This window comes from Camelus dromedarius, chromosome 2 (genome assembly GCF_036321535.1).
Source record: "Camelus dromedarius isolate mCamDro1 chromosome 2, mCamDro1.pat, whole genome shotgun sequence".
Lineage (NCBI taxonomy): Eukaryota > Metazoa > Chordata > Mammalia > Artiodactyla > Camelidae > Camelus > Camelus dromedarius.
The window spans coordinates 23,798,958-23,813,736 of record NC_087437.1 but is presented as its reverse complement, the minus strand read 5'-3'; the positions used below and the strand labels follow the sequence as shown (position 1 = coordinate 23,813,736).

General features: G+C 35.8%; 1 protein-coding gene across 1 annotated transcript in view; it reads left to right on the top strand.

The window, feature by feature from the left end:
- The first annotated feature begins 1,270 nt into the window (after positions 1-1,270).
- Positions 1,271-14,779, top strand: part of LOC105089522 (phospholipid scramblase 2-like) — a 38,395-nt gene continuing 24,886 nt past the window's right edge. The window contains exons 1-2 of the mRNA XM_031463092.1: positions 1,271-1,331; positions 13,751-14,142. Coding sequence (XP_031318952.1) covers positions 1,271-1,331; positions 13,751-14,142 — 453 coding nt within the window. The remainder of the gene's footprint in view (positions 1,332-13,750; positions 14,143-14,779) is intronic.

The window sequence follows — 14,779 nt, the reverse complement described above, 5'->3', positions numbered from 1 at the left end:
TAAAAATTGCAGGTAGTATACTTCAAATCATAGGTAAGGAATGTGGCTAGTTAGTACATTGTGTTCTTTACAAGGTGATAAATTCACCCCCTAGTTTGTCTAGTTAACTGTAATTCTTCCCACTGATACAAACATCTCATTTATTCTGGCAATCCTTATTCCAAAGCATGAGTTAACAAAAAATTCAGAAGGGTGAGAAAAAAAAAGATTAGCAATAAATCAAAGCACATTATCTACCTAGGCTGATAATAATGATGACAATACTTAACACATATTGAGCATTGAGTACATATTAGACATGTACTAACTATACATTAACTTATTTGACCCTAATCTTTTTATAATATTATTTCCACTTTAGAGATGAGACAGCAGAGGAGGAAACGGTGCAGAGTGGTGGAGCAAGCAGAGAGCACCTTTGTAGAATTTACAACTGGGTCAGCACTGAGTCACTAACACTCATGCTTCATATTTAGATGTATGTGAACAACCAGTAGGTGTTAAGAAGTCTAAAAATATTGTTATTGTTTACTGACCAATTAGTTCAGTGAATGTAGCTATAAACATACGTACATCTATACATACATATGAGTGTGTACTCATGCAAGTAGCCACCACAGAGGTGGCGACTCCCTCGTTAATTACTTCCCAATTTCCCGCGGATGGCCACGTCGCTGTTCCTCATAGCCTGGAGCCTCAGAAACAACATTTCTGGAGCCTCGCCAGGGGCAAGAAAGTGAGCAGGGCAGCCTATCCGCGCCTGGAGCCTTACCTGAGGTGGTGGTCCCGCGTCCAGGTCTCACGCCTTCCAGCAGCAACGAGAAGGCTCAGGGCAAGAGAACCACCTGGACCCCCGGTCTCAGCTGGCTCAGTCCCTATTGCCCAGACCAGGGCAGAGGCAGGGCGCATGCGCACGTGCAGGAACCAAGGCGGCCGGTGGGGGCAGGGCGCGAGGCTTCACCTGGTAGGGATGGTAGCCCAGTGGCCTCCGGAAGCGACCTCAGAAGCAGAGTAAGACCGAGCGAGGGGCCCAGCTAGCCCAGCGGTACCCCCAGGCAGTCTCAGGACCTATCTAAGGCCAACGTGTTTCCTGCCTGAAACCGCCTTGTAGGCTGCACTTGCTTAGTACATCTTTTCACAGCGCTGAGAGCAGCTCTGGATCATGGGCAGAACCTGGGCTCAGGGGAGTCGGCTAGCACTTGGGGGTATTAGAAGGGACGATTAATAGAACCTGCTAGCTGTCCCTGAACAGTAAGTATTAATGACGGCTATGGCTGGAGCCAAAACTATGCTAGACGCCCTGGAACGCCAGAAGTGGGAAGACACAGGCAGTATCACATTGAGGATAAAGCCGTTAGCTCAGGAGTCCACCTGCATGACTTGAAGCTGCCTCTGCTGCTGACTCTGAGCCGCTTTCTTCCACATGTTCCTTCCTTGATCATCTCTGAAATTATGTAATGATCAAAAGTTACAGGAGTTAGAGTATGACGTGTTAACACTATCAGGCAGGGTCTATCACTGTAGAATGTACTCAGTAAAGGCTAGATTTATTATTTTTAATATTTGACCCAGTCCCTAGTATCTCATTTTTCATTACTCGTAGGATGTTAGGGGCATAGAATTATGGGACTGTTTTTAGAGCAGTAGTGTTTTTCTAAAATAATTAAGAACATGTATCCCTGTCTTGGGACTATGAGGAACACGTTGACTGGCTTGTTTTTAGGCAATTAAGAAGTAAAATTTGGATAAGTAATCCAAATCCAGTTTATTCCTAGTTTTAGGAATGGTAGTTTTAGGATCTTTCAAAATAAGGCATGTTTCCCCTTTGGGTTGCAGATAACACTTCAATATTTTTCATGCAGTTAAATAGAAATTCAGGCCCCCAAGAGGTGGGTCAAAAGAGTTTTCCTGTAATATAAATTGTGGAGCCATAGTGGGGTATCATCCGCACTGTTTCTCCTCCTTCATAGCAGAGTTTTGTGATTTTCCAATATCCCAGAGCAGCAATGGATCTTATAATGTCTGATAGAATAATTTTAACAGAGATATATTCATTTGTGTGTAATATATGATGCTTTAATTTCCTCAGAAGCTGCCATTTAACAGTGTTAAAAAGTGTGTAATAATATTATAATTCGAAGTTCTGTATTTGTCCTGAAACAATTATGATTCCAGTGGAACAATATGTAATATAACTTTATTAGAGACTTTTTTTCCCCTTTAGTACAAGATAAATATGATTTTCTATTTCTTGTAAGCTTTACTGGGATTTGTTTCTCACTAGGAGTAGGAAAAGGCATTATTTAAAAGTTAATATGTTAATTAATTAATTCAGCCAAGACACAGCTCAGTCATTTAAAAAACTGAGTGGCATTATGTCTTATAATAGACCCATTAAGTTTGAGAAACCCACAAGATCTTTGAAACAGTAAAGAAGATTGGACAGGGATGCACGTGGTAGGTATCTTTAGTTCACAGGAGCTTTATTCATTCTACCTGGCACATATACAGGTACAACTGTCACTTCACATTTTGCACCAGAGCTTATGACACCACTTCATGCCTGAAATATTATGGATTGTGAAAATTGAAAACCTACAGGAAAGTGAGGACCACCCAGATTTTGTTCTGCAGTAGTTTTGCCAACAGGTACTTATGCTTTACAAATCTATAGTTTAAGACTCAAAATAATGTAACCAAGTAGGAAAGAAAAGAGCAAATTTGACAAATGAGCTCTGTTTAAGAGTCTGTTTAGTTTCCTTTCCTGGGATTTCAGTGCAAGGAGGTAATTCTCCCTGGCCCCATAAAAGGTAAATACTCTTATATTCGTAGCTGGCACTCATTTGGCAAGGACTAAGGAACTTATGGCACTCCACTGCTTAAGAGCCTCCACCTGTTCCTAATATGATGCAGAGGTATTAGTGTATGAATTATTTTTCTAGAACATTATTTCTGACTTGCACTGAGTTTCCCAGGCTCAAACAACTAAATACTAACTGTATTTTAAATTAAAACTTTTTTTCCATCTCAGATATATAGATTTGCACTCCAGAAACTATGGATCTTTTTTTTTTTTCCAATTCAGTGGTCTGTTCAGACAAAATTTTTTGCTGTTTAATTTCAAAAATAGTATTTCTGGGTATTTATTAGTCAGTATTTGTCCTTGAAATGAGTGCTTTTTTTGGATATCGTAGGCAAGATGAGAATGACTGAAACAACTGTCCCTTAAAATTGCTAAGTTGATTAAAAGCCACAGAACATTTTTTTAAAAACTGAGCATATTACAGAGTGGTCCTATGAGAAACAGTTGTTAAGTAAAAACTCAGCTGTTTAGTTCAGTGTGCTAATTAAGGGCTACTGCTTATTCCTACTCCAGAATTTATTAGTCTATTAATCTTTATTTAAATATATATATATATACATATATATTTAAGGTACTCTTAGCATATTTAAAGATAATAGGTATGAATTTTAATATATAATCTTTGATCATAAAAATGTGATGTTGACAAAAGTAATCACGGCCAGATACATGTAAGAATTTACTCTCCTTTTTTAGTTCTTCATGTGATAGAGTGTAAGACACTAATATGGCCTTTGAAAACTTTTAGTACACTTTTGTTACATGTGTTTATTAGCTTATTGTTCCCCTTATTGATTAATTGCAAAATATATATATACAAATTTCAATCTTTTTGCCCTTCTGGCTGAGGTGGTTCCTGGCCATGGTTACTGACCAGTTAATGGGGTTGCTATTGTTCTAGGAAAATCCAGGGAGTCAAATCTATCAAAAAACATATATTTAAAAAATTTTTGCAGGGCCAAGAAAACCCATTACTCAACTTCTTCGGTATATACAATTAAGAGATGACTATAATTGGAATAGTCCTAAGAGTTTTACTATATTATTAAATTTTATGATTAAAGCAGGCAATGATAAATAAATAATTTAGAAAAGGAAAGGAGAGATGTGGTTTCTTCTTGGGAACACCAGATTTTAGTTAATGATGTGGAAGGCTCAACTGACTTTTATTTACCACTTAGGATAAAACAGTAGAAGGAGTTAGTAAAGGGCAGCCAAACTTGGAGAGAGGCTGTGAAGGGGAAGGACTGATCCATATTAATGTGTGGTCCAAGACGAATCAATCAGATAACAGCTTTTATCACATGTGTTAATTGTAATTAAAAGGCACATAGAGGGGTTAGGATTTAAAGTGGAGAGGTAGGGAAAGTAGTGACTGGATGGATAGTAGTGGGAAAGATTAGAATGGAATCAAGGCACTAAATTGTTTTTGTTTGTTTGTAGAAATAACCAACACAAATTTTCAGTTGGATTATCATGGTACTGCCATAATTCCCCAGCTTATGTGTTTTGGCTAAAAGCATGTATCGATACATGAAACAGAGGGGCAGGCCTTCTCAAATTTGCTGTTCAAGCTGGGTAGAACATATCCACAGGACCTGGAATCTCCAGAGATATTTGCAGTAGTGTGACCTGATAGCTGACCTCTCTCCTTCTCATGCTGGACCGTGCCCGCAGCCCAGCCCTGGGGTTGTGTTCACTGTAAAGGCTCTGATTTGTAACTTGGTTACCACGTAGAGTCTTAGGCTCACAGCTTTTCTTCCTGGCTTTCTGTCTCACTGGCCCCTCTCCTCCTAAGCCTTTTAAAAACTGTCACCATCCTGGGCTGCCCTACAACTTCTAAAGTCCTACTATGAAACAGTAGTGGGGAAGGAGTCAAGCTAAAAGGATTTAAATGGCCAGATATGGCTGTAATAGATGGATAAAGAGGAATACCCCATGTGCGTGACTGTACAGCTTCAGAAGTATCTTGTTCCAACTGTCATTCTTGACTTATAAATTTGTAGACAGTGTATTAATATGAGATCTTCTTTTTCAGAACTCTTTAAATCATGGACAACCAAAGTAAGTACTTTGCTTTGTTTACTTTCCACCCTATAATGTTAATCCTGTTGTTAACAGGTTTTTGTCATTTTGTTTTATTCAGTTTTGGAAAGAACACGATTTACTCTGTGTTGTTTATGCATCAAAATCTAATGTCAGTAGTTGGACTTCAGAGAAGATGTAGACAAATATCCAATACTGTTAATTTTTCCTTAAAAAAAAAACTTAGAGTAACCTAAGAAATTCTAATCCTATTGGGAAAATTATATAATTATCAATAGTCCATCAAGGTAAGTTTTCCCTATTCTGTGTACATTTTATACATAAAAGTTATTCAAATCATACTGGTAAACAGATAATGAATTTAATATGTCATTTATTTGTGTAAAATCCTCATATACATCCCCTGATATATATTTCATAACATACACAAGTATATAGGTTTAAATAAATAACAATCATTATGTTTGTACTCTTTTTCTCTCAAGAAAATTCTAAAATAAGATGAATATTGATCAAGCATGTAATAAAAGGCCTCTATTTTTAAAATTTTAATGTTCTAGAGAGAAAAATAATATATATATATATTTGGGGAAATATTAAGAACTAAATCCTAAGAAGAGCAAAGTTAGAGGGCTGATACTACCCAAAATTGAGACTTACTATAGAAACAGTATCAAGACAGTGTGGTGGTTGCAAAAGAACAAACAAATATAGGTCACTGTAACAGAATAGAGAGCCCATAGTTAGATACCCTTAAATACAGTCAACTGATCTTTGACAAAGATATAGGCAATACAATGGAACAAAGATAGTCTCTTCAACAAATGGTGCTGGATCAACTGGACATCTACTTGCAAGAAAGTAAATCTAGACACTGACCTTACATCCTTCATAAAAATTAACTCAAAATGCAGTATAGACCTAAATGTAAAAAGTGAAACTATAAAATCCCTAGAAGATGACATAGGAGAAAATCTAGATAATTGTTGGTATAGTGATGCCTTTTTATATACAACACCAAAAACACAAGAAGTATTTGACAAATTAGACTTCATTAAAATGAAAAGTCTCTGCTCTGCAAAAGACAACATCAAGAAAATTAGAAGACAAGCTACAGACTGGGAGAAAATATTTGCAAAAGACATATCTGATAAAGGACTGTATGCATAATTGTAATGCAGAGTACTCAAACTCAATAATTAAAACACCCTATTAAAAATGGACCAAAGTATTTAAAGGACACCTCATCAAAGAAGATATACAGATGGCAAATAAGCATATGACAGTATGTTCCACATCACACATCATCAGGCAAGAACATGCAATGGAGAAAAGACAGTCTCTTCGATATGTGGTGCTGAGAAAACTGGACAGCTCCTTGTAAAAGAATGAAACTAGAATATTCTCTAACACCATATACAAAAATAAACTCAAAGTAGATCAAAGACCTAAATGTAAGATAGGATACTATAAAACTAGAGGAAAACATAGGCAGAACAGTTTTTGACATAAATTACAGAAATAAGTTTTCAATCCATCTCCTAGAGTAATGAAAATAAAAGGAAAAATAAGCAAATGGGAACTAAACTAAAAAGCTTTTGTACCGCAAAGGAAACCATGAACAAAATGAAAAGACAACCTACAGAATGGGAGAAAATATTTGCAAATGATGATAGTGACAAGGGATTCATCTCCAAAATATACAAACAGCTCATACAGCTTAATATCAAAAATAAATAAATAAATAACCCAATCAAAAAATGGGCAGAAAGCCTAAATAGACATTTCCCCAGAGAAGACATACAGATGGCTAACAGGCACATGAAAAGATGCTCAATATCACTAATTACTGAGAAATGCAAATCAAAACTACAGTGAGATATCACCTCACACTGGTCAGAACAGTCATCATTTAATAAGTCTACAAATAATAAATGCTGGAGAGGGTGTGGAGAAAAAGGAACCCTCCTACACTGTGGGAATGTAAATTGGTTCAGCCACTATGGAGAACAGTATGGAATTTACTTAAAAAACTAAAAATAGACTTACCATATGATCAAGTAATCTCACTCTGGAGCATTTACCTGGAGAAAACCAATTTGAAAAGATACACACACCTCAATGTTCAAAGCAGCAATATTTACAATAGCCAAGACATGGAAGCAGTCTAAATGTCCATCAACATATGAATGAGTAAAGCAGATGTGGTATATAGAAACAGATATAGATATAGACACAATGGAATACTACTCAGCCATTAAAAAGAATGAAATAATGCCATTTGCAGCAACATGGGTGGACCTGGAGATTATATTAAGTCAGACAGAAAAAGAAAAATACCATATGATATTGCTTATATGTGGAATCTAAAAAAATGATACAAATGAACTTATTTACAAAACAGAAATAGAGTCACAAACATAGAAAACAAACTTATGGTTACCAAAGGAGAAAAGGTAAAGAGAGATAATTTAAAAGTTTGGGATTACAGATACACACTACTATATATAAAAAAGATAACTAACAAGGGCCTACTGTATAGCACAGGGAACTATATTCCATATCTTGTAATAACCTAAATGAAAAAGAATCTGAAAATGAATACATATATACATATATATGTACATGTATAATTGAATCACTTTGTTTTATAAATACTGTAAATCAACTATACTTCAATAAAATAAATAAATTAAAATGTTAACTGTTAGACAAAAATAAATAAAATTAAAAATTAAAACCATAATTAATTATTGATACTCTCCAAATGTTGTGTGTCTGTCCGTCTGTCTCTATGTATGTTTATCATGGAAGTACATTTTACTGAAAGCACAATAATGAAATTGGTAGCCTAATTCTTGACTCTTTGTTCGACATATTTTATCATAAATATCATAAAAGTAATTTTTATTTATACAGGATAGTAAAGATTTAGAGTTAATAAAAACAGTACTGAATTTACATTTAGCTAGTGAAATATAAAGTTATACATAAATTAAACCTCAAATTACACATATTTAATAAAAGTTTTTGTTGATTCTCTATCTGTTCTGAAAATTGCAGTCATGTAATCACATTTAGGAGATTCACCCCTGGAAGTTTTTGAGTAATTTATTTTCTGGGATTAATTGTATTCAGTGAGAGTCGCAGAAAAGAGATGACTGCTTAAACCTGGAAGCTGACGCAACAGAAATGTAGCTACCTGGGATAATTCTTACTTTGATTTTGTAACATATGTGAAAGTTTTACTTTTGTATGCATGCTGAACCATGCCTTACATTTATAAGAAAAATAACTGAGTCATATCACTACATATTAGAGAATACATTATTTTTTTAAACCACTGCATAAAAGATGTCAGAAAATGTCAATTAGACCAATGCCGTTTTCAAAATTACCAGGACTTTACCAACTGCCAAAATTCTTGGTGTACCAGATTTGCAAGTAGGCAGGGGCCCTAGGGACCTGAGATCAAAAGGAATCTCATACAAATACTATGCTATTATGATTACTGTAGCTTTGTACAATAGTCAAGTCAGGGAGGTTAATACCTCCAGTTTTGTACTTTTTTCCCAAGATTGCTTTGACAATTCCAGATCTTTCATGAGTATATATAAATTTTAGGATTGTTCTAGTTCTATGAAAAAATGTCATGGGTGTTTTGATAGGGGCTGTATTAAATCTATAGATTGCTGTGGGTTGTATGGGCATTTTAATAATTCTTCCAATCCATTGGAAGCATATCCTTCCATTTCTTTTAATCATCTTCAGTGTCCTTCCTCAGTGTTTTTAATTTTCAGAGTCTAAATTTTTTATCTCCTTGGCTATGCTTATTCCTAGGTATTTTATTCTCTTTGTTGTGATTTTAAATGGGATTTTTTTACTTTCTCTCTCTGATAGTTCATTATTAGCATATAGAGAAGTAACAGATTTCTGTATATTAATCTGTATCCTCCAACTTTACTGAATTCATTTATTAGTTCTAATCGTTTTCTGGCAGCTCTGTAAATAAGAACAGTTTTATTTCTTTTCTTCCAATTTAGATGCCTTATTTTTTTTTCCTGTCTGATTGTTATGGCTAGAACTGTTGATACTACATTAAATAGAAATGTCAAGAGTGGGCATCCTTACCTCGTTCCTGAAATTTAGGAGAAAGGCTTTCAGCTTTTCACCATTCAGTATGATGTTAGCTGTGGGTTTGTCATAAACGGCCTTTATTATGTTGAGATATGTTCCCTCTATACCAACTTTATCATGCATGGATTTTGACTTTTACCAAATGCCTTTGCTATGTCTATTATAGAGATTTATTTTAGGGATATATGAATGGTTCAATATTCACATGTCAATCAGTGCAATACACCACATTAGTGGAAAGAAGGATAAAAATCACATGATCATCTCAATGGGCATTATTTTGTAATAACTTTCAATGGAGTATGATCTAAAAAATACTGAATGACCATTCTGTACACCTGAAATGAGTATAATATTATAAAACAACAATAATTCAATTTAAAAAAAAAACAGAATTTCATAGGCAGAAGGGTATATGCATTTTTATATACCACTCCGAGCAAACAAATCTCCTTGGGAGCTGAATGGCTTATCTAGTTGTGTAGCCAGAAAACTCTGACTGGGGACTAGATCTCATCCAGATGTTGGCAATTTAAAAAATTTGCAGTAAAAAACCTTTAAGACGTTAAGGTGGTAAATCTCAATCATGCCTTCACTTAAGTATTAAGCAAAAACTCTCAAAAACACCAGTACCAGGACATTATGCCAGAAAAATTAAATAATAAAACTCTATGCGAGACCTAGGGATTTTTTTTTTTAATTCCTCAGGTGATTATAACATGCAGCCAGGGCTGAGAACCACTGCTGTAAACTCTTACATGGTTGGTATTTGAAGAATGATCATCTAGTCTATAATATTCATACAAGGCATTTGGAGAATGATTTAATCCACCCATAGCTAAATAAAAGTGATACATAATTAATTAGGTTATAATCAGGTTTGAGAGTTTGTGAGAAAAATTGCTCAACTCTATTTCTTAAGTCCAAACCAGTGAAGCACAGGTCTTTTGTGGCAATGATGATAACAGTGATAGATTAAAATTGACAGCTTGCTGTGCCTAATGTGGAAATGATCAATTATCCTCTCTCTAAGGATCTTGTAAAGATTTAATAATGCTAATAATACAACAAATTAATTCACATCTCCTCACCCTCACAGGTTTGCCTGTGGTTTGATCTTTGCACTGTAATGAATGATGTTTAAAAACACATATCTGTATAATAATACATATCATAGATAGTGCTCAGTGGATAAGTCATTATCTTCCCCTTGCTTTCAGGTTAAAGACCAAAATGCTTAGTTTGGTCCACCACACACAAGGGGCTCCCCTGCCTTCCCCTTGACTGCTTCTTTAGCCTGTCTCTCTTCTGTTCAGGGGTTCTGGCCATTCTTCAGATTTATAAAGGTCCTATGTTTGTTACTATCCCAGGCTTTCTCTCTGAAGTGTTCATTCTCTGCCACTGGCCTACATAACTCCTTTGTGTCCATTAGATCTCAGTGGTACTCAGGGAGGCCGTCCCAACTCCCTCACTTTTTCTCTCCCCATCCAAACATCTTCCTTTGGCACATGTAGTCATAAAACCCTGGTCCCTTCCTTCAAAGTGCTTGTATCTGATTCTAGTTAATCATTTAATCACATTGGTGTTTATCTCTTTACTGTAAAGGTGAGTATAAAGTTCTCTCTCCCCTTTGTCAATTGGGGCAGCAGTTACATTTGCATTTCTCATTTTAAATCCCAGGGCTCGGTACTCCTAAAAACTTTGTAAGGTATAAATCAAACCTCACTTACTGGAACTCACTCTTCTCTTTTTTTTTTTTTAGTTGAAGTACAGTCAATTACAGTGTGTCAATCTCTGGTGTACAGCACAATGTCCCAATCAAACATATACATACATATATTCATTTTCATATTTTTTCCATTAAAGGTTATTATAAGATACTGAACATAGTTCTCTGTGCTATACAAAAGAAACTTTAAAAAAAATCTATTCTTATGTATAGTGGCCAACATTTGTAAATCTCTAACTCCCAAGTTTATCCCCTCCCACCCGCTTTCCCCGGTAACCATAAGATTGTTTACTAAGTCTGGGAGTCTGTTTCTGTTCTGTAGATGAGTTCATAGTGTCCTTTCTTTTTTTAAATTTTAGATTCCACATATGAGTGATAGCATATGCTATTTTTCTTTCTCTTTCTCATTATCCATGTTGCTGCAAATGGTATTATTTTATTCTTTTTGTGGCAGAGTAGTATTCCATTGTATAAATATACCACAACTTCTTTATCCAGTCATCTGTTGATGGACATTTAGGTTGCTTCCATGTCTTGGCTATTGTATATAGTGCTTCTATGAACATTGAGATGCATGTATCTTTTCCCATTAGAATTCATTCCAGATATGTATCCAGAAGTGGGATTGCTGGATCATATGTAAGTCTGTTTTCAGTTTTTTGAGGAATCTTCATACTGTTTTCCATAATGGCTGCGCCAAACTACATTCCCACCAACAGTGTAGGAGGGTTCCCTTTTCTCCACACCCTCTCTAGTATTTATTGTTCACGGACTTTTTGAATGATGGCCATTCTGACTGGTGGGAGGTGATATCTCATTGTAGTTTTGATTTGCATTTCTCTGATAATTACTGATACTGAGCATTTTTCATGTCTATTGGCCATTTGTATGTCTTCATTGAAGAAATGCTTGTTTAGGTCTTCTCCCCATTTTTGGATTGGGTTTTTTTGTTTTGTTAAGTTGTATGATCTGTTTATATATTCTGGAAATTAAGCCTTTGTCAGTTGCATCACTTGCAAATATTTTCTCCCATTCCGTAGGTTGTTGTTTTGCTTATAGTTTCCTTTGCAAAAGCTTATGAGTTTAATTAGGTCCCATTTGTTTATTTTTGCTCTTATTTCTGTTGCCTGAGTAGACTGCTGTAGGAGAACCATTGCTAAGATTTTTGTCAGAGAATATTTTGCCTATGTTTTCTTCTAGGAGATAAATTGCCTCTTATAGACTTACTTTTTAATAGTGTATGTATTTTCTCATCAGTATTCCATTTAAATGTATTTGTAAATTGCTTATTCTAAGTATTAAATTTTGCATAGCCTTTACAGTTACAATGTGGGACACAGTCCTTTGAAATTGTTCTCCATTTCTGCAGAATTTATATTTTATGTACTGTACATATAAGCTTACGAAGATTTATTATGATTACAAATTCATATGGAATACAGAGTATATACTTATTAAAGTTCTCCCCATACTGTTGACGACTGAAATAAATGCACAGTCTAAAAGTTGAGAGTTATGTTTTATTTGGTGGACATTTCTGAGGACTCAAACCCCTTCGAGCCAGGGATGACAGACTCTCAGATCGCTCTGAGGGAATGCTCTGAAGAGGTAGGGGAGGAGCTAGGATATATAGGAGTTTTACAACAAAGACCAGGTAGTCAGAACATTAAGGATTACTGATAAAGAAGACCAGACATCTGGAATTTGACACATTGTAAAATGATTATAAATCAATAAAAAATGTTTAAAAAAAAAAAAATAAAAATAAATAAATAAATAAATAAATAAATAAAAAGAAGACCAGACATCTCAAGTTAAAGAATTTAGCACTTTTCTTTGGGAAGAAGCAAACTTCTGGGCTCATTGAAATCATTCCTTTGACAAGCACCTAGCTATCTAGGGCCAGTATCCTGTCCTTTCTTATTCTGAGTCCCCTCAGGGTGCACCATTGTGAGTGGCTGCAGAGGCCGGGCTGCCTGCTTATCTTCACTGTGGGGGGTGGCAGCAGTGGCTGATGAATTGATGGCTTCAGCAATCTTTGTTCCTGATATGGCTTGCAGTATTTTTTGTTCACCCTGTTCTTACAAAATACTTAAGGCAGTTTTGCCATTTACACTTTTTAGCTTCCTTGGTTCTCAAATTCTACTTTCCTATACGCTGAGGGTGCAAAATTGTGAAGTTTAAATTTATAACTTAAATGTCATAATCAAAAACATTTTTTATTGTGCAGGGTCTTAGGAATGAAATTGCACCATGGATTAAAACTCCAGACAAATTATTAACACAGAGAAGTATCTGGACAGGACTGGATGTAACGACATGCTTTTAACACTGTGCCAGTCCTCTCAACAGCAGCACTACAATATCTGGGGATGGATAATGCTGTTTTCGAAGGGTGCTATTCTAGGCATATGAAGCCAGCATCAGTGGCCTCTGTACTCAAGGTGCCACTACTACTCTCCCTTCAGTTGTGACAACAAAACATCTCCAGATCCTGACAAATAGCCCCTGAGGGAGCAAAACCACCATCATTTGTTAGAATTCCAGAATTACTTTTTGACAGGGTAATTTGGTGCTAGAAATGCTGGCTCAAAGCCCTTGTGGGCCCTGCACCCACTGCCACCTGTCATTTCTGCGAAGGCATTCCAGATTCTTTATGCTTATGATTCTAGATCATTGTTGTTTTTCTCACTTCCTTAGGTTCAAGAATATTTTCATTTAAATCTTGAACGATAAGAGTAAGGCTGTGGGCCAACTCTATACACAGCCCAAAACCCTCAAAATAAAAGTGGATATGAAATCACAGACATTTTATTGAAAAATTGCTAAGTAATAAAAACAAAAACCTTAAGCTTAATAGAAAGAGGATATCTAAGCAGAAATTGTAGTTTGTAGATAACTGGGGTAATCCTAAAAGAATTAATGTTTTCATTTTTCTGGGCAGTTAAAAACAACTTCATTTATTCATATTTCAGCATCTCCAGGAAATACTAGCTACCCTGCCCCTCAGGCTGGCAATCCTGAAACACAGGCTGAATATCCAGCTTCCCAGGCTGGCAATTCTGAAACCCAGGCTGAGTATCCTGCCTCCCAGGCTGGCTATCCTGAAAAACAAGCTAAATATTTTGCCTCCCAGGCTGAATATCCTGAAAACCAGGCTGAATATCCTGGCCCCAAGGCTGGCTACACTGGCACGCAGACTGACTACCTAGTCCTACCAGCTGGCTATTCAGGGTCTTGCCCAGTTGGCTCTCCCATCCAATACCAGTCAGTGCCTCTTCGGCCAGGTGTGCCTGCAGGACTGCCCTGGATTCCAGCACTACCACCTTCACCAGACTGTCCACCAGGATTGGAATATTTAAACCAGGTAACTTCAAATACACAAAAGATTCATAGAATATAAAACTGTGCTTCCAGTTTACTTAGTGAGACTAACAATTGACTAATTCACAAAAGTCTGAAATGGTAAAACAACATTTTTTGCTAACAAATTACTCTATTTCTTCTAGGTAAGGTTTACTTTTACAGTAAAAGACACATGTCTTAGGAAATTGTGTTTTCTATCATCTTGAATATAATCTGCAATAATACCAATAGCAAACCTTTATTAAGCACTATTTTCCAGGCTTTGTTCCTAAGCAGAATACATGTGTTAACTCAGTTAATCCTTTAGAAACTCTGTGATGTGTAGTTGCTATAATTATCATCGTTTTACAGAAGAGAAACTGAGGCCTAGTGAAGTTACATAATTTGCTCAGCATTAAAATGCAGAGGAAGTGGGAATGGCTTTTTACTTCTGGAACCTTGGTTCTGGATCCTGTGCCCTTTAATCCCAACACTGAATAATTTCCTAGGAGTTAGAAACAAACATTAAACAAAACTGTGTTGTTTGAACAAGTGGTACCAAAATGGAGTAATGTTTTGTGTATAATTTTATTAGAATTAATAAAATTACATTTTTTTGTTGCTTTTATTCTTTTGAAGACCCAGTTTTATAAATGTAA